Genomic DNA, 26,426 nt, shown 5'->3' with positions numbered 1-26,426 from the left:
AACTACTACTGAGTAGTTATTATTTTCCCTTCCCACTACTTCTCTGCTTTTCTCCAGCAGATACTTATTAAGATTGACCAAGTATCCTCCCTGATTGCCAATCCCTAGCCCTGCATTGCTGTCTATTAAAAACACTTCAGTTCCCTTTCTCAGTATTCACACATATATACACACACATAACTAGCTCCTTCCAAAGACTCATTTTTAAACAAATTTAATTAGAGTCAGCTGCTGACACTTCAGAGTCCTTTCAGAGGGCTAACAAAAAAAGACAAGATACATCCAATCTCTGAGGAGGCTGAAACCTAGATTAAGATTTTGAAAGGAATTTTAAAACTACTATGAAACAAAGTTAATTAAAAGTTACAACATCCCAAGGAATTAGTCAGGTGATCTCCTCTTGAGAATACTGCAGGCACTGCCTCCAGCTCCTCTGCTTTCTCATTATCAAAGGATCAAATTCACAAGTACAAAAGAAACATGCATGCTCAATACTCCCTTCAGAAAAACATCACCATCATTTGAGGGCACCCATTCACCTTCCAAGCTCATTCTGAAGGTGCTCAGCATGAACAATGTAAAGCAGATGTTCAAAGTGTACATCAAAGAATGGGACAAGGTCGAGCGTCACTTCATCCATTAAGTATCCCATAAAAAAAGGTACAGAAGAGTGACTGGTCTCCAAAGTTTATTAAAAATCAAAGAATAGAAAACTTTACATAAAAATATGTCAATTTTAGCTTCCACATAGTTGTCCACACAAAAAATTTAAACATTTTTTTAAACCTGTAGCACATAACCACAGTGATAGCCAGGCCAATTCATTTGGTTCACCATGACTGAAGTGTTACATGATACCACTTTCCAAATGAGTTTTGCTTTAAAATGGACACTAGTATAAGACACCAATTAAAGCCTCTGAAGGCTCTTTAATGTAGTTATGCTCAATATTGCTAGTGTGTGAAGACTAAGCAGTACAGGCTCATGTAACAGCCCTTAGATATTATTTATGAATCAGCTCACAATTTTTAGAACTTTGTTATTGTGATGAGTCTGGAGCATTAAGACAAACTTTCTGCAAACAGATATGCACTACTCTAGTTTGGAATGTTGCCCTCTCTCCCCTCAAGGACCTGTTGTGTTTGACAGATTCAGTAATAACATGAACTACTTCTGCTTCAAAGGCATACAGCATATTAAAAAGCTTCATGCTTGACACCTCATTTCAATATTCAGATACCAGTTTTAAAACCTTCTATATCTGTACACAGTATAGATGTCCTGTTAACAGGATTCTTCAGCTTTCTCTGCTAGTGGACTTACATAACTCATCTGTAGTTTTCTGTATAGCTTAAGAACTCTCACTTAAAAAAAGGGAAGTCAGAGGGCATGAGATGTGACCTACTCCCAGGACAACTGTGGTGCTTTAAAAACTCAGGGTTAGGCAGGATGTACATTTTTCAAAAAGTTAAAGACAGTGTTTGTCATGGCAATACACACTTGCATAGTATACCTGTATGCATCTGTAAATTAAGTGCCAGCCACTCATACTGTGTACAACACTGGGCTGTGCTCTCCTGCAACACATTAAAAGATACTTCTTGTAATGCTTAGAGCAGCTGAAGTACTTTTTATATATTTGCTCTTAACAGAACTAATGCATACTACTATACAGATTCCTTAATGGAATCAACATATTTCCTTTCTCCACATTCCTTAAGCCGGGTACCTCTGTTTAATAGCGTTCTTTCAACCCAAACATTAACAGGTTACATTACTAAAATGCATCAAAGCATGTAGTTCACAGCTTTTTAATTTCATATCAGGACTTGAACCAACCTTTTTCCCATTCCTCTCCAAAGTTTTACTTCTGGTACTACAACTGTTCGATTTGTTGTCTAGTTAAAGAAAATTAAAACTCATTGGTCAGAGCAAGACGATTGATAGAGGCCAGACAATGAGCTAAAAAACACAGGGTCAAAATGCTTTGGAGCTTAGTAAATTCTTAAAACTGTAAGCCAAATCGCACTTTCATTGTGAATCAAGAAGCCTCAAATATTATCAAATGTCATGTTTATAACACTGCTCAGACAACCTGCCAAAACTATGACCCCAACTTAGATAATGCAACCTGGGAAAGGATCTGTAAATTAAAAAACCTCTTCCCCTTAAATATAACTTATGTGATAATATGAAATTAAATTAAAAATTCCAAGTTATTGCACAAATCATACTTCCAATATTTACAGAGAAAAAGAAAATTGAGCTTTGAAAAAAAAAGAAACCAGGAGAGCAGCAAATTCACTTTTATGATTTCCCAACTTGATTTGCTGCAAAGAAGAAGAAAAAATAATTCCAAGGGGCTGAAGTTTCCTTCACTTCCAAAATAAAAGAAAAGGAACAGATATAGCCACAGCAAAAAAGCTACAGCACTTGTAAATGTCCTTGCAGTTCTATTGTCAGAGCTGCTTCGGCACTGAATGAACCATTGTGGGAAGGCAGAAAACAAACTTCCACATTGAATAAGGCTTCACAGATAAGCACAACTACTTCTTGAAGATGGACTGAACCACCACACAAAGAAACATGCAAAGAAGTCAGCTGCAGATATTTGGCAACACCAACAAAACGATGTGCTGGATGCTGGTCTCCATCCCTCAAGTGGAGTGGCACTCACTCAGTCTGTCTGAACAGGGAAGGTCATTTTGGCATCTGCCATTATCTGCTCAGACTAATAGGCAAGCTGTCTCTGTGTTTTTTCCTTCTCCATATGTTACGATTGTACTGGTGGTGTCCACGGTTACCAACTGGTTGCCTCATGCCTCCACTGCTCACGGGGCTGTAGCTGTTGCCTTGGCTATGAGTTCCTTTCATGGAAAACTTCATTCCACTGTGCTGCTGAAAAAAAAAAAATAAGATAAGCATTCATTTAGGCATAAAAACAGCAAAAAAAACCATATATCACCAATTGTATTTCCTCAACATGTAAGTTACTTCCACAAACACTGCTTGAAGCAACGGGTCTTCTCATGCTTGTTTATTTGTAGCTGTGCAAGTCCCAAGGCACTAACAGCTTACTAAGTGTTTTCTGAAGAAAATGTCCTGCAAATGAAATGGTGTAGATTTCAAAGCATTCTTAACACCCTAGGATCTCAGTATGAAATATAGTCACTGTACAAACTCCCTTATAAAACCACAGGAGAACTTCCACATTAAATACTAACTGTGACAGGTGTGTATATTTTGGAGTATCTCAGCAAGAGCATGACCAGATGAGATACTTCAGTCCTTCAGAAACATCATGGAGAAATCTAAGGGCATGATCACACAAGCTGATGCATGGGGAGTACAAGTCAGCTTTCCCCATAAGCTCAAGTCAGTGACAGGCAAACTAAGTATTGTTTGTGAGGAGCTTGTAAATTCTACTGGTCTTATCACCAGCTTACACAACTCCTAGACTGTCCCTCATATGCAGGCCAAGGCAAAACAATTACGTGATCAGAAATATAGCAGAACACTTTCTTTTGGGGGGGGATCTCCAATAACTTGAAACAAAAACTGCCCAGAAGGTTTAGTAGCAGCCTGAGTAAACTCACCCCACCATAAGGTACTACAAGCATCTCTATCACTTAATGGCATACAGTAAGTAAGTTGGCTTAATGTGTATGTACTTAAATTAGGTACAAGAGTTTCAGAAGATGAAACTGAAAGACTTCCTAAATACTGGTAACACCAATGCAAGCAACCTTTCCTGATTTTTTTATTGTTATTGTCTGACAGCAATAACTCAACAGACAACTGACTGCCTGTAACAAGAGTTAATTCTAACCTTAAGGGGTTGCACAGGAACACAGAGCTAACATTTGGGACAATTGCTTGGAACACTGAAGTAGCGGCAGGTAGTTCATATTCTGTATTTCCAAACAAGAGTGAAGTCAAAAGAAATGAGAACACCAAGCCACAATTGTGTGCACAGAACAAAAAGAGTTATTGAAAGCATAATTCCATAAGCAACATTTTACTGTCAAACTGTTACTACAGGAGACACTGAGCATCCTGAAAGGCAAACTGGTGAAGACCAGCGTTGAGGAACAACCACAGTGAACTTCAGGGTTGCAAAAAAACCTTAAAATGATTTTTGATTTATACAGTGTCCTACAGTCACCTAATCAACCTTCATCATGCAACTTCTAAACACCAAGTGTTGTTCTCAGACTATCAATGCCAAAATAATTCAAGGACAAACAGAAAAAGGAAACGCAAGCTGAGAATTTTCCATATTTAAGAGATACTGCTTCCCAAACATAATTTATTGATATATGTTTCATAAATAGCTTCTAGTAGATATTTTAGCAAGTAAACAACATGAAACTATAAAAAATTAGAATGTTTTCTATTTTGGGCAAGTGGTCCTTCAAGAAAACGCACCATGTCATATCCTTGTGCAAAGTTTTCTAGTTCAGTAAGTATAGCTCTGACTCAATTATATACGAACATTTACTTGAAATGACATCAAAATACTAAAAATTACCCTATAACAGTAAAACACTAAAAGTAGCCAGTCATCACAACGACCCTCCACTATGTGCTGAAGAAAGACAGAGGAAAACTTTATTGCTACTGAACAACCAGAACAAAACTGATCAAGGAGCATACAAACTTCCAGGAAGCCAATCCATTCACTTCAGCAGAAAATGTGAAAAACCTGGGAATTTCTTCTTCAATATCAGTGAGGATTCACCAAAAAAACCTACTGGGAGCAGGATGGCAGGTGACCCCAAGATCAGACATGCAGCACAGCATGCATGACAAGTGCATCCACCTGTATCCTAAAAGATATCATACCCCTTGTTTGCTCAAAAGGTAAACAAACCTTCAAAGAATGATTAGTTACCTAGCCAAAACATGGACTTGAGCTTGTGATGAAGCATTCTGCATTGTTTTTAGGCCATCAAGATAAACACTGTCAATCTACTGGAGCAGGATCTGAATCCATCAGTCTTATAACTCATCAGCTGAGAGAGGTGCTTAAGGAAGTTGACTCAGGGACCATTTCAGTCAGAGATGATGCCTTTATCTTTACCAGTTCTCAACTACATTTTGTTCACTAGTTTGTTCACTTTTTTTTTAAACCATCAGCTTTTAGCATCCTGCATCCTGTGCTATGGCATTTCACAGCTTAAATGAGAAACACATTTAATTTGAGCCTATTACAGGATAATCTATCAGTTCCTGAAGAAAATAATTTCTTGTCATTCTGTTCTCTAACTTTTTCATATACTGCTGATGACCACACAGACCTAGCTCATATCCCTCATCTTGTTGAGGGTAAACAATCATTCTTTCTTCACACAGAAGCAATTCCATGTGTTTGATCACTATTGACATCTTTCCCTATTCTCCATCCATTTGTGTTTTGACTGCCCTCTGATGAGGAAAGACATGGCAAAAATCACACTCACTGTTGGTGTTCTGTAAGATGTCATCTTTACAAGAAAATGTCTGCTCAGGGCCTACCACTCTCTATAAAGTTTAAATTATTTCTCAACCTCCTGGTGCATCACCTTGAAAGGTCCTTCTGGATCCTTTCTCAAGTAGGCCTTAAGGCGCTTCACAGCACCAGCAAACTTCACCAGGCTTCATCCACTGCCTTTCAGATATTAGGCAGCACAAACTCCAGCAAGGCTTTCCTGGTGAACTCTGTCTTTTAAAAAAACTGAATTTTTTTTTCTTTTTTGTTCATCTTTTTCCAATTAGTTAATTGTTCAAAGTGGGACACATATCATTCACTTAGCTTCCTTCAGGACCTTAGACAGAAGAAATTTACTTCATGTTTTTGGAAATCTCAAGCGGCTGCATCAAGCATCTTTCTCCTGTGCACAAACTTCTGGACACTCTCATGCTCAGGAGTGACACAATCACTGAGAGACATCATCTGTAGCAGATCTCTCTCTAGAGAGATCAGATAATCCAAAAAGAAAGCCCTTCCCCTGTGATATGAGAGAGAAATCTTTGGTTTAGAAATTTCAACTTCCTTGGATCTATTTCTCTAGATAGAGCAATCTCTCCCATCTTAAGGCTATTGATTCAACAAATAGAACTGGTTTGGTTTTTAGCTGGGTTGAATAATCTGCTAAATCTGGAGGGTAAGCTAAAGAATTCACATTTAAGACAAGGCTGGGGGTGGGGGTAAGGTGGAATTCTTCACATAGCAGGTTAAAAAAAGCTTCTAGGAAAAAAACCCAACAACATAAAACAAAGAACCAAACAAACAATTCCCCCAGAATCTAACAAAAAAAAAAAACAACAAAAAAACCCCCACACAACAAAAAACACCATGGAGGAAAACTTAGAAAAAGCCCCAGAAAAAAAACTTCAAGAAAACAAATCTGGTTGAAATAGAAATTCCAAGTAATTATTTACTAAGGAAACGAAATTTCTATTCTTAAATACTGGCAAATTTACTGTACAAAACTGCTGACATTTAAAGACTGCCATTATTCAAAAAGAAAATTATGAGCCAAAAATCAATCCCCTACAATTTGAAACAACACAAGTAACATAAGAGAGCTGAAGTCTAAACATAAACAGGCTTCTGAATTGTTTTGGTCTTTTGTCAGATTTCTTTTTTTGTCTGATAGAATTTCTAAAGTAAGGAGAAAAGAATGGCAGAAAAATGTTGGTAATAATGTATCTGTGCTCAACTTAAAAATAGATTATACAGCGCTACAGTGCTCCAAAATGATTGGTAAGTATTGACAGAGGGGTAAAGGAAAAGCTTAGAAAATGACTAAGACATTCTGAAAGATCACATATTTAGTATTTTGTTGTTAACAGGATTAAATGCCACGACTGAATCTAGTCTGCAGCTGATCAGACTTTTAATCAAACTCACACACCTCAAAATCATTTCATGTGAAATACCAGAGAAGTATTCAGTGCTACCTTGATGTACCATTAACATTCTAAGTAAACCTTAAATAACATATTATGCATTCTCAAAATATTTCAGAAAGTTTGCAATATTTCCAAATTCTTTATTTTAGGCTTGTAGCACTCACTTACTGACTTTCTGATCATAACATCTGTAAATACACTAAAAATTTAACTACTTCTTTAAGAAACAGATCCATTGTTTTGCAGAGAAATAATGGACAATGACCTAACCAACATTTTAGTCTCAACTATATAAGCAATAAACCAATTCTTAGGCAACCTAGCCTCATTATTTTAGATTAGTTAACAGGATTCTGTAAGATATTTGCACATGCTACCTGGGTGTACTCTTAACCTGGTAAGATCTGTATGTGGTTTAGAATTCTAAGCTGAAGTAGAGACAAACCAAAATAAGTTATTCCAAAAATTGCTCAGTACTGTCAATCTAGGGAAATAAGGCTCAAAGCACAGCAAACAAAGACACTTTTCTTTTTGGGACCTACAGGTCACTTTCAGCTACAAGTGATTAAAATCTTGAGTCCTGAATAGATTTCATCAAATGAGCCCAAACTCTTTTCTGCTGTTACTAAAAGGGGAAATTTATGGACCCAACTGTAAGAACAGCAAAGAAAAGGAAAATAAACATGGGGACTAAAAAGAGCTCAAAAGCAAGGAAGATTTTAGATGTTTCTTACCTTCCAGCAAAGGTAAATTTTTATTTTTATTGGAAAAATAAAACCTTAAAGGGAGCAGATTATTTCACTATTTCATATCTTATTGCACTTCATTATAGATAAGTGGCAGAGGTACCACACAAAGGTCAAGGTTCTCTTCATCTTTCACAACAGGTTAGGCAATGTGAGTATGAGCAGCTCCAAGATAAATTAGTGTTTGAGAGAGCAGAGGGCCTAGTCCCCAGAATGAGGGACTGACAGTAGACAGCACCGTCAGCATTGCAGCAAATACTGAACTATGTTATGGTAAAGAAAGCAGGATGACACACGAAATAAATACCCTTTTTGATCTTGTCAGTACTCAAGTTTCAAAACTGAGGGGCAAGAGTCAAAACAATGCTACCAGAAGAGAGAACTCATACTGCAACTTTGCTGCTGTTGTGACATGGGCCATGAAGTGTATCTGCATACTTGTCACTACAGAGAACAAGAGATAATAGCTTTTTTAGCACAAAGCTGACAGTTTCAGACCTTAAAGAGAAATCTTACCTCACTGAGAATTCTCACTTTTGATTTGGAACAGAGAAACTATTACTACAGTAAGAAAAGCCCTTTTCAAATGATGAGGTGATACCAATACATGTGAAAAAGTCTGCAGAAGAAATACATATGTGATTATTCAAATGAATCTCAGTTTGTGAGCAAAAATCTGATTGCAATGACACTGGAAGAAAAAGGAGTACTATGTTAACAAAAGGAAGGTATGACTTCTGCATTTCCATAAGTCTTTTATTTATGGTGGGATTTTTTGATGTTTCTAAGAAACTACTATGTAGACTTCCCTGCAACTCAGGAAGCAGCCAACAATGTGGCCAGAGGACTTCATACAGTCCTTTAAACATCTAGACTAGATGTTTATATGGAGCCCTCTGGAGACCACTTAATCCAACATTCTGCTGTAAGCAGTCAGATTAAGTTATCCAGGGTCTGCTCAGGCTAAGTCAGTTTCCATACATGGAAGAATGACACCACATAAAGACTGTGTAAGTATAGGGGAAACTAGATGAAAAATCTCCAGTATGGTTTTCAGCTAACAACCTCTGAAACTCAGATTCAGTTTTTCCTTCTCCTCTTTCCTTAGAAAAGGAAATAAAACATCTTCCCCTAAGTTCTGCATGTGTTAAAAACCAAACAATGTTGTCACACAGAGGAGTCTGTAATGTAGAATCAAAACTGTTTCCAAAGTAGACAGCCATAGCCTACTTCTTATGAAAACACATGGACACTGAAAAATTACTCCACCCTAAATGAGAGCATTCTCAATTTTAAAAAGTAACAAAAATGTCTTCTGGTTGAATAAAGAAGCCTTCAGTATCTAAACAGCTTAAAAATGCCATTGAACAAATCAGGTCATTTCTAAATTGAAGCTGACATACTGAAAACATTGAAGTATCTTAATATACAAAGGGAATTCAGCATACTTCTGCACTGACATGAATTAAAATGTCTTTACAAACTTATCCTTCATCCAAGTAATGTACACTTGACTGTTTGCACTCATCTAAAAGAAATTTTGACTGAAGTCCCTGACCAATTTTGTCTGCCATGCTGCTAACCTTCCAGAAATCATATCAGAGATACAAGCAGTATCAGCACTACTAGTGAGACACAGCAACACCATCAACAATTGCTATGGATAAAAGCAAACTCTGAAAGAAAGTATGCTAGCCACAGAAGTGTCTATAATGCAATATTAAAAAGCAGTTTCTAAGTTTAAATGTTCTGCCTTATTTGGCCAAACTCAAAATAATCTGAAAAAAAATAATGTACTCCTGCAAGTCCCTTTACAGGTTTTTGTCTGTGGTATTTCAGCACTGACATTAAGGGTTCACTTCCTAGTTGTCTCCATAGCAACAAACATATTCCCAATCAGACGCCACTGATCTTTACTGGAGACTTCCTCAGTCACACTAGAAGCCAGCCAGTGCAGCAGAGGGATTGGTGCTTGCTGGTTTTAGATACTTTGGAATCAAAATATAACCTTTTGGGGGAAAAAATGAAAGCATCTCAAAAGTTAAATGAAAGAGTTCTTCTGACCTAAGAAAAAGGAAATTTCTTCTGTCTTCATTTTGGTAACCCAGTAAACAGCAATCCAGCATGAATTAAACTTATCTCAAAGTAGCAACAGGGAATGTAGTCCCTTCCTCTCCTTGGGAAGTTACCAATCAATTTCTGCCCCCTCTACTCATCTGGACATGCATCTCAGCATCTGTTTTTCTGCTTATTTCTAATGGGCAGTACTGCTTCATAAACTTCAAGTAAAATTTCAAACTGCTGTCAGCAGAGTAGAAAAATTATTACCTTGGAAAAATGATGGATGATAATTATCCTGAAAAGCACACAGACCTGTGCCAGGAGCTTAATCAGTCCCTGAACTACCTGGAAATTCTCCAATTAATTATGCAGTACATAAATAGAATTGGCAATCACACCAAACATGTTTCAAAAATGAAAATAGCAGGAAGCTTTAACAGCAGCAAACTTGCCTAGAAGGCAGTAATTTGTTCAAAATACAGTTAAATGCTCTTGGCACCTCCTGCTTTTAAGAGCTGTATTCGACACCCAGGGACAGCTTTCCAAGCTGAACTGAGGTGGGAAAAGCTGAAGACATCATGCAGACAAATGAGTCCCTTTCAAAATTTTTTGAATATGAAAGAAGATTTGCTTTTAAGAAAGTATTAAGAAATCATGTGCAAATCTATCAGGGCAGGAGTCCTCTAAGATGGTAGAGTGCACCTAGTAAGAGTTATAAGCTAGACGAGTCTCATCAACTCAAAAGAAAAGCCACCAGCCTAATGTAGCACAGTCATGCTACAGAAAATTGGAAGTGGAAAGGAGATATTTACAGTATTCTGGGTAAAGTGATTTCATTTCCCACTTCTGATTCAATCATGAACTTTATCAAAAAACCCACTTCTACTTCACAAAATATAAGCTTTTGGTAAATTCAATGCAAATAGCCTATTATCCCATTTCTAAACTACAGGTAGCAAGAAATTCTTCTGATTTAATGTGATTCTCAAAGGCACATCTTTGTTAAGCAAAGCCACAAAAAATTTCCTGCTTTTAAACATTTAAGTACTATATAACTACTAACAGAACAGTTAACAATCACTTGAAAGGACACCCAAGGAACAGAAAGCCAGAAAAAGTGCTACAAAGCAGCTGTTTTCCAGGATTCAGAATTCCAGCAGACATCCAAAATTCACACAACACATTGTATCTTCACGACTGTGGGAAACACTCTGAATGCCAACTTGTTTTTTACTAACAACTGCATGTCTCCTAACTAGCTCCAGGGCACTTCAGAAAAGCAGAGCTGTTAAGGAAAGAATAATCTACACTAAATTTGTATTTTAGATGAAGTTTAAGTTAAAATAACTCTCTACTTTTATTCTAAAAAACCTTCTCTAGTTTCAGACTGGACTGTATTCACTAGCCAGTGAATATTCAATTGCAGACATTATAATAGAAATATATTATTCTATTAGCTTCTCACTAATACATTTGCTGTGCAGGTAAGCTGGTATTGCCTAGGTGGGACTGAGCAGTAGGGAAAGAAAGGAGGGGAAGAATCAGTATAATTAGTTAAAGCTTAAAATCAAAGGCAAGTCAAGGGAAGTGATCATGTCTACTCTACTCAGCATAGGTGAGGTCACACATGAAGTGCTGGGCCTAAGTCTGGGCTCCCCAGGAACAGAGACATGGACAAATAGGAGAGTGTCCCAGTGAAGATCCATTAAGTAAGTGCTGAATCAAATTAAAAAAAAGGCATTAAGTTGAAAATCTCTTGGCCCTTGATTCCCAAGAACTCTGACAGAAGGACTTTGAGAAGTTGGAAGAGAACCTGACCAAAACTAAGTTTCAAAGAAACCAGCTCACTGTTTGGTTACCACAGGCAACTCACAATTTGCATTAAGCCTCGTGTGAGGCATGTTTGACTAATAGCTGTAATTATCAAGACTGAGGGACTGTTTTCCTGCAGAAAGAGGCACTGAGGTTGTACCAGAATGCATATATTAGCCAAAATACATTCAGGTCCCAGCACAATTATGCACACATTTAATTTTTGGTAAAAAACGTTGTGCACATGTCCATAATTAATCTTCTGTTCTCTACCTTTGAAATGTATTACAGAATATTACAAGTGTAATCAAATCTAATAATTCAAAATCAAGACAACAAAATAAGCCTAGAAAGGTCAGTATAATTCCTTAAAATTCAAAAACCATCTTACAGCTCCACCATCTATATGGTGGTGGAAATTTAAGAGCCTAAAAATCTACAAATATCCCACCAGCTGGGCAGCAGGATTCTCAAATACAAGGAGTCAGACACCTGACACTCCTCCTTTAACTTACTCCTAGGTGTCTGTGCTGCGGAGGGGCTCTTCTACTCCACACCCTTTCCCACCCTTTGCTCTCCCCAGAGCTGTGACACAGCAGGTAAGTACTTTGATGACCACATGAAGCTCAGCACATGCTCTATGAAGGCTATCCTCAGACTGACAGCACAGATGAGCTGCAGCTGCAGTGTGACAGAGTTGCTGGCTCATACCTGATTACTGGCGGCCACTATCAGGGCTCTCGGAGGCGCAGATTGGGGTTTACCACTTGGCAGGGGCAATGCGGGTGCTAAACTGGCCATAAGCTGAGTCGGTGCTTGAAGACTGAACTGGTAAACATTAGGAGCTGTGCAAGGTGGTGTATCTGATTCCTTTTGGCAGAGAAAAAGGGGAAAAGAAAAGCAACTTTACAGAAAGTACGGTATATACAGGCTATGCACGTGAAAATGCACCCAAATATCAACTCAAGCGAATACTGTACAACATAACGATTTTTGTTCAATAGTAAAAAAAAAAATAAAGTAAAAGCCAGCACTATGTTTATTTTGTACATCTAGCAAAAGTTTAACTGAATGTCCATTAAGAAGACAATGTCAACAGGTCTATGGCAATCACAAGTCAGTTCCAGTCAGCACAAATCTAAAGCCAAAGTTATCTCTCTAGCAAATTCAAACTAGAAGATAAGAACTAAAGCTGGGAAAAAAACAGAACAAGAACAGCAGCACTCTGGGTGATAGAAGGGCAAGAATTTTAGTTGTCATGACAGATTCCATCCTCAGAACAGTGTTCTGAAGTGTACTGATTTACATGGCAAAGTTACTCACTGTAATTGTCACAATCTTCTCCCACTCCACCCAGCAACAGCAAAGTTAGGGCTCCACCTCCCAAGAAACAAGCTGATGCTCTGCCCCTCAGGACCAGTATACACACAGCACTGCTGTCAGGGAGTTCTGCTCCCCTCCCTTTCCATCTGAAATCTGAGGGATAGTTCTTCAGGGAAAGAAAGATGGATAGAGGATAACAGAAAAGATACTGCAATGGAACTGATATCACTGATTACTATTCCTTCCCCTTCCAGCCTGATCACCTGCAATCTCAGACGCATCCTAAGCAAACATATTGGTGATGCTAAAGTACTGCATCTGTTAGGTGTACAGTACTGTTAGGTGTCTGGAGCACCTAACAGCAAGGAGGCAAGCACAGATCCAGGGCTTTGCAGGAAATTCTGAAGTCTGAAAATACCCAACTACCTGAGTTCTTAAATGATCAATTATTTTCTAAGTTGAGAAAGGTGGAAAGCAAGCTACAGACTTTTAAAACAACTTTGAACACAAAAACTCTTGTAAAACCTATTTTTCAGCCATAACATAATGGCAGAAGTAACATCCCCTACGTTTCACTGCTGGTTTTTACCACATTCTTAACTTCAAAGCATTGTGAGCTTAAAAACAATGGAAAGACCTATTCTTTATCCCAAACCACTGGTGCTTTTTTCACTGCCAGCTATTAGGTTCAAAATACAGCAAGAGATGGGGGTTGGCCAATTAGTAGTTTAGAAGTTACCACATTAAAAGGCATTATTGGCTCAGGTCATCACAGATCTTTACTGTTGAAGTAATTACTAAAGCATTCTATTGCTCTGTCTCTAAAGATTAATTGCCTGGAAGCAAAGACTCTTCACTTAAATCACATAAACTTTAAATAGATCTCCAGCACTACTACTTGCCCTCAAATGGCCTTGTTTTCTAAATTAGATTCTTCAGTTAGAGAATAGGCTGCTCAAGAACAGAAACAAGAGACTGTTTAAAAGCTTTTCCTGGGGAAGATTACAGAAGTGAGACTGACAACTGTGAATACTGAGCAGCCTAAGCAATGAGCTACTACAAAGCAAAACTTGCATCTCAGCTGAATTGAATACTCATGGTAGAAAGAGTCCTCAATAAAATCAATTTGTTAGAACAACCAGTCTTTTATTGGTCTGTATGAAGTTGTGCTTACTAAAAAATAAGATCTAGAAAGAAAGGAGTTGCTCTCCCATTAGTTCAACTGGTGATAAAAGTTACAGTATGCCTCTGTGAAGCAGATAACTGCATCATGAATTCACTAGAGACACATACTTGTAAAAACAATCTGTGCAGAAAGTTTCTTATTTATGAGATCAGATATTTATTCTTTAATAAATATGTTCATCATAGAGGGAAACTACATGCTGTAGCACTGACCAAAAATTAAGCTTAGTTGATGCCTGGATTAGGTGGCATTTTTCTCCTTTGTCCAAGCCCACAGTATCAACACTGTGGGAACAGGTTAAGGTTGCCACAAAGATGAGCTCCCTTGGACACTTTTGGTCATGGAATTTATTAAAAAGCTAGTGAGAAGAGAGGGAAATGAAGAGACAAGTTCTAAGCATGCTCACAAGTACCCATGAGCTAGCAAATGGGATGGAGAAAGGGCTCTGATTGTCTAGCCAAACTAAAGTGCAAGTCTGCCATGCAGCCTTTACAAACCTGACCAAAGAACAGTTTTAGTGTCTCCATTCAAAGGATCTCTCCTTTCTCTTCTGCTTAGATACAATTAGATCCCTGAAGGTTCACATACCTAACTCAGATGGGACACTTCTCATTAATGAGATTTCTAAGGGGCTTTAGAGCAACAAAAAGTTGCTCAAAAGAGTAGCAGATGGAAGAGAAAAGAGCACCACAATATTTAATTAAGATTAGAACTCCCCACAAACTAAGCTTGTGTTGCTTTATTTTCATTTTTTACAAGGTATGTTTTTCTGCCTCAAGTGTTATTTACTGAAACACATCTCATACAGGCAGATTGTATCTTTTTTCCAAGGCAATTCTGGATTGCCAGTGGCATTAGTGTATAGGAGTTGATATTGACTGACTTATATTACTGATATTTTGATGCTCTTAACTCTTTAAGAACATGAAAACACTTCCATAAAGAGCAGTATTACCCTTCTTAAACTGAAAGATTAAACTTGGATCAGAAAACTGAGCCCAATGTGAACAAATCTGATTTTCCACAAGCACAGCCTACACTGAAGGATTAAATCTTTCTTGGTCTTCTGGACCAGATTTTTAAGTGTAACATGCAAACTTGAGACACTACAGAAGTTCAGGTGACCAACAAGTCCTACATGGAGGTAACACTTTTGACATGTTAGGTACACACTCTTGTCAGGAAGACAAAAGCTCTGACCATTACTAGGGTGAGGGCTACAGAGGTCACATTAAAAAAGATAAATGTTCACTGAAGGGGTATGATCCCTCAATTGATTTTAGCAGATAATGTAGGGATAAAGCTACAAGACTGCACCTCATAGCAGTACCTCATCCTCCAAAGAAAATATCTTCTAAAGATATCCTTTTGGAAACCAAGAAACACTAACAGATGCAGGTTTATCCTCCTGGGAACATGCTCTTTAACCAGTTTCAACTTCCTGATTAAGAACCTGGCATGCAGAAGGAAGATTTCTACTGCTCACAGCCCTGATTACTGTGGACTCTAGTTTAGTTTAATGCTGGAGAAAGAGAAAGTATGGAAGAAACCTAGAAATTCAAGTGTTACTGATGAACTTCTGCCTAGACAGAAACAGTGAAACACTGTGGTCATACAAAAGATTAAAAACTTAAATCCAGGCTTCTCTTCTTGACACTGGATGAAAACAAAGTAAAATAATTTACTTTTCTGCAAAATGCATCTCCCATTATAAGACTAAGGACCCCACCACCAAGAGATTATTTTCTTGCTAAAACCTCATTACTAACTCAGTCTGGCCATAAGAGTTTATTTCCATTCCATTAATAACTCAAGGCTTAAGATACCTGGTAACTTCTCAGTTAACAATAGCTATCATTTTAGAGCTTTCCATTTTCAAGACAGTATGCTTTCCTAAGAGCTGAAGTTGCCTAAGATTAATTCATGACCCCAGTGTGTTTAAGTTTGGCTCAATGCTAAAGGAGTCTAACTATCCTAAAGTCAGTACTCAGAAATAAAAATGTAAAACAATAGAATGCAAGTTTCTTGATAGTGTGATGAGTTTGGGTTTTCACCCTCATCTCTAAGAATGAACTACAAAAGTCTTGGCAAAAAAGATCCTTATTGTTTCCACCCTCAAAATTTCTTCCACTAATTAAACAATTTTTCTTCTCTTTCCCACAACATTCAGGAGCTGGAAGCTGTGAGAGAACAATGACTATTTCAGTAAAAACTCTCTCCCATCTTTGAAAGCAAAGAACTGAAAAGTCTTGCTTATAGTTAACACTTGACACTGTACATTTTCAAGTGTTCCTCTCCTTACTTACAATTACAGTGATTTAACCAATGAATGTTGCCAGTCTTACTCCTTCTGCCTCTTTTCCCATTCCAGCCTTCTCCATTACACCTCTCTTAGCATCTGACATTGTTATGTGCTAATTCACAGAGGTGAACCACAGAAACAGTAATCACCTTCTTACTAGTTTCACTTTCTGAATCAGCTCACCACAGGAGTAAGTGAACACCAGTGCAGAAAAGCAGGAGTAGCTAATGAAAGGAAATTTGGCTAGCAAATACATCCTATTACTGAACTGGATTAGTAATGTGCAAAACCACATTCCGTTGAACATAAGCAACACCAGAGGACTTCAGACATTTCCTAGTTTGAAGGCATGTACAGAAGAAGAACTTCAATGCATGCTCTCACTCAAATAGCTTAAGCCCCAGCCTACTGAACTGTGCTTGATAAACCACCATGCTTCCAAAGGTGACTGTATGATCACCCCTGCCCTCATCCCATTTCTTCCACAGTTCGCCATTTCCTTTCTTGGTAGGTGGAGCCATAACTTCAACTATGGTGTAAATAAAGTAGAATGGAGACGAACAAAATTTGTACTTTTATGGAAGGTCACAAGATAATTTGCATCAATATAGTTGCTCCACTTCCACTGGCCAGCCTATAAACAATGTAAGTCTTGAATTAAGGTGAAATTGGTTGATTTTTCTGCCTTTCATTGCAAAATGAAAAGATCTTGGTCATTCTGATTACAGAAGAGGAGAAATGAAAGAATATAGGATACACAAGCAAACTGAAAAATATGCATACTCCAAAAGCATTAGTGTTTGTTTTACAGAAAGACAACTGACAACATTATCTAATTAGCGTGTACCAGATTAAACACAAGCCCTTCAACCATACCTCATTATACCCTGAGAGGCCTGACTGCAAGCTTATTCCATGTTCTGTCAATACTCACTGTATTTCAGATAAGCCATCTTAAATAAAAAAGGTCCAAAAAGTGCATCATTTAAAACTTCCTTTGTTGCCCCAATACTTTTATTTCACAGGCTTTCAACTGGTCTGTATTGCTAACAATATAAAAGTATTTCCACTTTAACTTTCAAGTTATGCACTGAATTACAGGACTCCTTATGAAAGGTGAACATGCACCATACTAGACTATAAATACTGAATTTAGGTTTTCTTCCATGCTAAAATGGCTTAGGCACCTCTGTGGGTTTTTTTCATGGGAGAGAATGTTTAGATATGCAAGATTACAGCTTAGACTTTGGCATCAGAAATGAGTCTGAAGTCAACTCTTAAATTATGTGCTCCTCTCCTTACTTCACTGACCTCATAGCAGTAAAATCCCACTTTACTTGCTGAATTACAGATTCTCTCTGCATCCTCTGCTGCTTAGAATAACTTATTAAATAAAATTACTTTAGAATTTTGTATTCAAAACTGTGCCTCCTGCAGCTTTGCAGAAATTTACTTCAAGCAGATATGGAGAAGAGACTGCTCAAGAAACTGATACAGAGGAACTGAAGAAAAGCATGAGACAGTATAAAATTCCACACTGTAAGAGATACAGGTTAAAAACTTCAAAAACAAACACAAGGCCATACAGTGAAAGAGTAAAATAGCCAAAAGCAACACTGGAAAAATCTGTTCCCCTCTAATCCACAGGAAGTGTTCACAATCTGCATAGCAAGTACAAGAAAAAATAATGGCACTTCTAAGGATTTGGGGGCCTAAACTCTTAAATGCCCCAAATCAAATGTCAATTAAATGCTTTTCCCCAATTAACCCCAGGTTGTCTCTGTCTCTGCACTCAGTGTTGCTCACTGCTTTATTTGAAGACCAGCTGCCTGCAAGTCAGCACTTGCATCTCTCTGAAGGCTAAACATTAAGAGAGGCTTTTTAAAGAACTTGCCTTTATTTGTTCAGGAAGGGGAGAAGCCTAAGACAAAACCTCCATTATTCTACACAAAGATGATCAACTATTCATACATATTTGAACAGTTACTTTGGTTAGGACACGAGAATATACAGGCACGTAAAAAGAAGAGAAAAAAAATTGTGTAGCTCCTGCTCTCAAGGCTGAGAATTTTATTAGGCAACTTCCTTTTGCCCCCACTCCTTATACACACAATTTCAACTGCAACTCTACAAATTAATCTGTCATTACAATGGATTTAACAAGACTTCAAGAAGAGCTGTTACATATTCTGAAGTGTCTGTCCCTCTACTGAAGATAAGCATGCCTCAATGCCTGAAAATTTAATCACTTTTTAAAAGCACAGCATTTATCCAGACAAGATATGTCATATACTCTATCACCTCTCTGTGAATACAGAAGCACAACAGCTCCTGCTAAAAAGCTGACATTTAGTCTGGCTAATAGGAAGGAAGGTGAGATGGCTGATAACTTCATTAGGCATGTTGAGTTCAAGTACTAAACCACCATTACTGTAAAGCAAGTAACAGTTACAAAAATCAGTGTGGATCTCGCATGCATTCAGCAGAACTGAAAGAACAATGAGTCTTATTCTTATCAGTCACACTTATATATTAGTCTCAAAATGTAAGCATCCAATCAAGGTAGTGAACACAAAATACTTCAATACAGTGAAAAGACAGATTCACAGAACACTGAAGGTTCTGCTCAGCAGCATATTCTTGAGCTGATGGGGCAGATCAAGCACTGACATTCTGATGATAGGGCTACAGTTAATTTCAAGAACCGTCTGAAAGAAGCTATTGTAAATGTTAAAAAGTGGCAAGGATTGTGTGATCTCCAAAGCTAGACTACAGGGGTACCTTGTTCACTGAAACTTTAACTACATTGGCATGACTGCAGAACTCAGAGGTCTTCACAAAATTATCTCATCACAGAAGCTTACACAACATTACCACCAGAAACACTGAGATAAGGTGTATGAAATTTGGTAGAAACAAACTTCTAAGACAACTTGGAGTTTCTGTGATGGACTGGATATGACATTATATATCCATAAGGTAACAGAAAAAGGGCTTTAAGAATTTCCTATGAGCCATTTTATCTGCTGCTGATATGCCACCATCCCTGTCACACAAAACCTTAAGCTTTATTTGGTATAACATTATCAGAACTGCAGAACATAGCACCAGAATTCAAACCAGACCAAAATGAGACTGCAAAGCCATACCTAGGATTATTTCTTACTTGGCAGAGACTGTTGATCAGGCAATAGATATTTTCTAGCACTATTCTAGGACTTCCTGAGCTAATGAAAAGCATTTTTCCACAATGCTTAAGCAACAAGAAATCCTGGTCACCAGTTACAGAGCGCAAGTCCAGAATGAAAAAAATGCACGCAGGAAAAAAACTCCAACCAACATGGCATTTTCAAGAGGAATCTGGTCACTGCTTGATTGTGAGACTGACATCTGTAGCTACCCAAAACAAGTGGAGAGCTGGGGCTGAACATAGCTCATTTAATCTGGTTTCAGATTCTCATAGCAATCACTTAACTCAGTACCAAGGTGAGATTTTTTTAAAGCCAGAGGCTTCTTTTCTGTTGGTAAACAGTTTGAGTCTGGCTTCCATAAAGTAAACAAGGACACTTTGCACTGTCCTTGATGGCAAAGACATTTATAAAACATCTTCCATTATTCCCTTCAACAGTTGTTGGATCATGTAGGAAAGCATCATATTGTACAACTTACCTGTTTGCAGGAGTGAAGAATATACCTGCTTTTTTTCAGGGCAGCATAGGGCATTTGAAATCAGAAGAAAGCTTCTTCGAGAGAGACTTACTACACAGATCAGTTTGATAATTAATATAATTGAAAAATATATGAATGGTCTGATATTTCTGATAACCAGATTCCTTATACCCATAAGGTTTTTTAATGCGTGTTTTTTAGTTTGCTCCTGATCACCAATGTTTACATTCTTCACAGAATCAAGGTAACATGGCAGGAATTTTAGTACTTAATATTTTGCACAGAACTATATTAGAAATACTGCTGAGTGAGTCAGAGCTCTGTATTGACACGTACAGTAGGACAATCCCATAAACTGAAAAGCTTTCCCACTAATAGTTACAGTGATACCCAAAGACAGGCCTCTCTTCCACAACGTCTTTGATCCAAAATTTACTGGCCCTTTGAAGTGCTGTCCTTTGTGATTAAGATTTTACAGTTGGCTAGAACACCTACTAAAGACAGCATGACTAGAATTTCATTGGCCAGAGAGTGCTAGACTAGGGCATTTTGTAAATAGCTTTGCTACTTTGGGAAATTCATAAAAGAATACCTTTTGTTAAAATTATGATCTGGTCTCATTAGATCCAGTTTTTAACTCTGGGCTGTGTAGGCACACAATGGTCTAGAAGCATGTTCTCCTGCAAGCTAGTCCTAGATGTGCAAAGATGAAAGCAAACATCCTCCTGAGTTTCAGATGGTAAGCTGAGAAAAAGCACATAAACCTAAAATATATAGGGAAAGAGAAGATTGTCCTTTGAGAAGACAGTTCTCTTGTTCCTCAGTGGTACTTAAGTTCTCATCTTTAAAAAGTTGCCACCAGTATGGAGAACTCAGGGTAGTAACTGTAAGCTCTTATTTTCTTCCATTTTTCTAAGTATATACAGACATTGAGAGGCTGACTTCTAAATGTTAGCTCTGGTTTATGACAATCCAGTCTTGAGAAAAACATGCTCCTTCTTATTGTTCTGTTTTCTTGCTGCTGGAATAAATCTACAACCATTGCTTTAGCTGACAGACCCGTAAGTCCAAGACATCAGAACAATTATCCATTCAGCTGCTGAGTCATATTTACAGATTATTGATGCAAAACCTGTAATGCTGTCAGAGCTCCAAGGAAGCAAATCTTGAAAAGCCAAACAGCATGCTGCATTGCAACCAACTATTAAACTATAGGGTTTAATAAAAATTCTAGGATCCCTGTGAGCAATACTGCACTGCTCTGATAATGCCTGCACACTGAATATATACTGCCAATATTGCTTCCAGGACATGTTGACAAATATATGCGAGGCCTCCAGACTTATCATCAGCCAACAGTGATGTGATGACTTCAAAATATAACTACTTCAGTGGATGGCTGGAGAGGGGCAATGTGAGAAAGTAATGTCACAAGTTTTCAAGCCTACTTCCTCTTCCTAAATTATGCTGACTTCTATTATACTGGCAGGTAGAACTCAAAGGACCACTTGATCACCATTACCAGTGAAACTTTAGCAGTAAATAGAAAAGCAACTACGCTATCTAGTGACTATGATTTAACAGATAGGATCCTGCATCTCACAAACAGCAAAAGATATTCTGCAGTCATGAAAAACACACCTCCTGGAACAATCTCTTATTGTAGAGTTTGTGCTTAAGGTTAATAGTGACATAGGGAGTAATATCTAGCTATTAAAATAAACCCTTAATTATTGGGAAGAGGTCAGCAAGCTGTAACTCTGGGGTCTCCTCATCGCCTGCATTTTCCTTATAACCAATACCTTGCTTTCACAGTCCTCCAGTACCAGAAAATTTCGGATTATTTAACTTAAAATAATTACAGAATTCTTCCTGAGGAACAATCCTTCCACAAGGTCAGAGGTAACACTGCATGTAATTCTAAAGTGATGAGATGCATCATATTCATAATTACCTTCTTCTGAAGCTGACAGAAAAGCTCATCACATCATGCCTATTAATAATGCACCAGAAGTTCTGGCACAAATTCCAAGTTGTCACACCTGCCAGATGTTCCTCTGCTGCAACCTGGGCACAGCCCTATGCCACATCATGGCACAGATCACCTGAGTATGGCAGAATAGGCTCCTCTTCCTGAATCAGGTGCAGTTCAGGATTGCTCAGCCAGAACTTTCTCCTCTTCACAAGCCCAAGTAAGAGTAGCATGAACTCATCAGTCATTTTTTAGAAACCTGCCACTCCATTCCAAATTAAGTTAACATTCTGTCAGTCTGCTAAGGACATGATGCCAAAATATGACCTGGCCTTTCTCACAAGGACATGGCTTTTTATTTTCTTAGAAAACGTAGCATTTCCTTTTACTTTGTGAATGCCCAAGTAGATTTCAGTTCTATCTTGCTGAGATCCTTTTCACTTTTCATTAATTTCTCTGGCATCAGGCAATGAAGTTTCACCTTCAACATCAGGCTAAACAGGACTAAAGGGAGTTCATAACAACTCGCCACCCAATATTTGCACTCCCAATATAATAAGCAAATATTTGCATTTTTCATAAAATTTATTACAGCAAAATCTTTTCCACTGATATACTTAAACCAGGAGCATGGCTAATAGTACCACTGGCAAGTATCATGCTGTTCTTTGCTCATTAGCCAGATGGTACAGTAACTGGAACATATATAGGAGGTGCTTGTCCCTCACAAGTTACTAAATTTTTATTAAATACGATTCCCAATTTTTAATTCCATATTTGATTAGTTTTTGAAAGCAGTCAAGAAACAGGTATTTGGACCACTCTTAGCATCATCTCGTTATTCACTGTCATAGTTGACTGCATATTACATCTCCTTCCATCAATGCCTTTACCAAAGACAGAATGCTTCAGAAGATTCACAATGAGCTGCTCATGCCTTACAGTGCTGTGCTTTGTAATCTGCACTGATTTAACTTCACACCAAAACAAAACCACCTGGCAGAACCTTAAAAGAGTCTGGGAACGTACTTCAAGAGACTGCAGCCTCCTCTTCCAGGAAGTTATAATAAAGCCCAGCAACTACTTTAAAATATGGAAGGTGACAAGAGTTTATTCAAGTGCCCTGTTACCATTAAAACATGAACTGACTGTTTGGCTGAAAATAATGAGTATTTTTCACCTTCACAGCACAATATAAAGTTCATGTTCAATTTCAGGTGTGGGGAACAAGGATCAGAATTTGACAATGGAAGATTTTGCTTAATGGAAGAATATATGAAGGCATTTCTCCTCTTTTACTTAATTAGCTACTGTTAAATTGGGTTGTTATATTTTGCTACATCTAACTATTACTACAAAGGGTACCAAAGATTTAGGATGGAAATAAGACCCATTTAATTAATAAACAAAAAAAAAATTGATTTCAGTAATGTTTCTGAGCAGAGGACATGACAGTTTTGCTGTAGCAGTTTGGGACAGTATCCCATTAACTGTTATATATACTGCTGTATCAATTGAGGCTTTGAAGATAATCTCTGCTACTTACTAGTTTAACCCATTAAAAAAAAAAGCTTACAATGTCACTGCTGGAGAGAGATGATACAGAAGAGGCAGATGAACCAGAGGATAACTGCTGTGTGCTGGCCAATGACAATGCCAAGTGCTGATTGTAAGATGGTTCAGAGTCTCTGTTCTGCTGCTGTTCTCCATTGCAGAGAGCTATTGGGTCTCTTATTTTCAACCTATTATCTGTTAACAGAAAACATAAGTATCATTTAGGAGCACAGAACACAAACACATGGGCCTTGAAGTCTAAGAAGAGCTGCAGTTTAACAAGCTAACTGAAAAACAGGCTCAGAAAAAACTAATTTGGGTTAGAAAGTTACAGGTTCCTTTGATTTTTTTCCTGTATATCTGAATGATTAATTTCAAGGCATGAGTATTTTGAATTACATCAAAGTCAAGAAAAAATTTTAAGTTGATTTCCTGCTATACCTACCAAGTTCAGGTGATAAATTAATTTTGCTCCCCCACTTCTTTTTAATCCAGGCCCTGTAGTCAATCACTTCTTGGGTCACTTTGATGATTCTACCTAATGTGCTAAAAAAATTTTTCAATTAAGTATTAAACAAAGACTGATGGTTACATATTTGCAAACATTTTAACAAGCTACCAAATTACACTAAAAGTCAGTTTAAGATATCCCTAACCAAAAACTCTTTTTGAACCTTCTTTTTTTTAGCACACCATTTAATCCACTGAAGCACCACTTATATTCATACTATTTTCTTTTACCATACTAACATGCAAGCAGTGACACACAGGTAAGATTTTTACTCTGTATTTCTAAATGGAATGCATATTAACTATAAAGAATGTGCATGCTGATAACAGTATATTTGATAAAAGCAATGTATTGTTCTTGCATTTCTCCATACAGGAAGTTTTTCCACAGAATCGGGATTATAAACAGGTATGGGATGTACGGAAGACAGAAAACATCCCAGCACTACAACTGGCTGTGTGGAGACAGAGACCTTCACTAATCCTTGCTTCTGGATTTACAAAACAACTTATAAGGTGACAAGACCCCCACAATTATAAAGGAAGTACCATGGATCGTAAGGTAGTGGAACAAGAAACAGACTGGCTCCAAAACAATGCAGAATTTCAATAAACTCATAACAGTGAGAGGCTCAGAGAAAAAACTTACCTGGTCCTGCTGAACAGTGACCAGTTATCAACAAAGTACTGTTTTTCTAACACACTTTCCCAACATTCAGCTATTTGAATCATACTTCTTGAGTCTTCTTGTTTGAGAGATAAATTTTCAAGCTTTCTTTTCATCAGGGACTAGTCACTGAAATACTAACTATAAACTCCACACTCAACATACATGAAGAAATTACTATTGTACAAAAATGGGCTGTGCAAAGTTACCACTGTGGAACAGGTAATGTTATTTTTATTAATCTTCAATGATTACATTGAAGTTTATTTTGTATTTCACATCATAAAGGTACCTTGTATCAGTATTGAAATTTTGCTTTAGTTTAGGTGTACAATGGGAAGGCAGGACATACAAAACTCTAATATATTTTAGACTACCTTTACTAGGTTTCATAGTAACACTTTAGGTAGCAATAATTCTCCTACTATCCTAGCAATTACTATCTCATGCAAGACCAAATATCACATGTTCCATGTTAGTCTTCCAACTGTAAATACATGTTACTGTTAGGATTGAAAAAGTCAGTCCAGCAAACATTGAAGCAAATAATATCATCTAAATTACAAGTCCAAGTGCAGCTGCAGATGGGCCACCAGGACAGAATGCATGTCATCCACCATTCTGTTTATGTAATGTGGATAAAATGATGCATGCTGGAAAAGAAAATCTTGAATTTTACACGCAGAATTATAGGTGTGCTTTTCAGCACTCAGAAATTAAAGATCTGGGTTGTAATTAAAGATCAACTTTGGGAACCACAGTTCAATAGCTAAGCAGAGCACACTAAGAAAAGAACAAATAAATCAGGATCACATTTTGTTAATGTATACTCCCATGACATAACAGCATATTATATACTCAATGCAGTTCTGGTTTCTCAGTCCCAAAGAGTAAGTTGAGCAAGAGGAGACAGAATGAAGATGGGGATGATCAAAGCTGCAGAGATTCAGCTGTGGCCCTACAGGTGCAGTTCCCAAAAGACCAATGTCACTATGGGACTCAAACATGCACCGGCTGGGTCTCATCAGCACCAGGACAGGGAAGGAAATCTTGCAGTTAAAAAATTTCACCTGAGAAGGCCTTCAAAAAGAGTTGAGCTTCTACTCTAGGATTACACATAAATTTCACAACTACCACCAGCTGTGGTCTTACCACCAGAAAGTGAACATGGGCTGAGTAACAAGCCTATTACATATAAGGAGTTTGTCAAACCTGATGCTTCTTGGAGCACTGTCCTGGAAGTGAAGCAAGAGTCATGATTTCATATAGCAGAAGCAAAATGAACAATAGAGGTTGGTATTTTATCAGACTGGGTGACTAATGTACTGAAGAACAGGCAAAATGGGTGAAGTGATTGCTACACCAATTGTCACAGAGTTGCACACACAGAATAATGGGGGAATATGTACTCTCACCAGTTCCTCTCAAAGGGCACAGAGATCAAAGCTCTAAACTCTCTTTTTTGGTATAAAGGTAGAAAAAAGGAAATTCACTAAGTTATAAGGTCAGGAGTCCAAAGGCAGATCCATGGTACATTGCTTGTGCAGCAAAATTAAAGACGTTCATTATGAGACATGAGAAGCTGAAAGGTGATTAAGGTTATACTGACATATACTTAATAAAGTAGCAAAGAAAGAGGAAGCAAGTGTGATCAAACCAGGTATTGATCTCAAAAGAACACCATTTCCTATGTATGGGACTCAAGCACATCCATAGGTTCAAAGAAC

At 37.7% G+C, this 26,426-nt stretch overlaps 1 protein-coding gene across 4 annotated transcripts in view; it reads right to left on the bottom strand.

Moving 5' to 3' along the window:
* Nucleotides 1-673: 673 nt before the first annotated feature.
* The window catches only part of TENT4A (terminal nucleotidyltransferase 4A), a 57,702-nt gene continuing 31,949 nt past the window's right edge, over nt 674-26,426 (bottom strand). Inside the window, exons 9-12 of one of the 4 annotated variants that reach the window (XM_054284990.1) lie at nt 23,968-24,068; nt 23,545-23,717; nt 12,228-12,386; nt 674-2,898 (exon numbers count right to left, since the gene is read on the bottom strand). In XM_054284990.1, coding sequence (XP_054140965.1) covers nt 2,719-2,898; nt 12,228-12,386; nt 23,545-23,717; nt 23,968-24,068 — 613 coding nt within the window. In that variant the 3' untranslated portion in view covers nt 674-2,718. The remainder of the gene's footprint in view (nt 2,899-12,227; nt 12,387-23,544; nt 23,718-23,967; nt 24,069-26,426) is intronic. The other 3 variants (XM_054284991.1, XM_054284992.1, XM_054284993.1) reach the window with 3 other exon arrangements.

The sequence above is a fragment of the Melozone crissalis genome, unplaced genomic scaffold (assembly GCF_028551555.1).
Source record: "Melozone crissalis strain CALT ecotype California unplaced genomic scaffold, PUWL_Pcris_2 ptg000042l_1, whole genome shotgun sequence".
In the NCBI taxonomy this organism is placed as follows: domain Eukaryota; kingdom Metazoa; phylum Chordata; class Aves; order Passeriformes; family Passerellidae; genus Melozone; species Melozone crissalis.
This window is presented reverse-complemented; position numbering and strand designations above follow the sequence as displayed.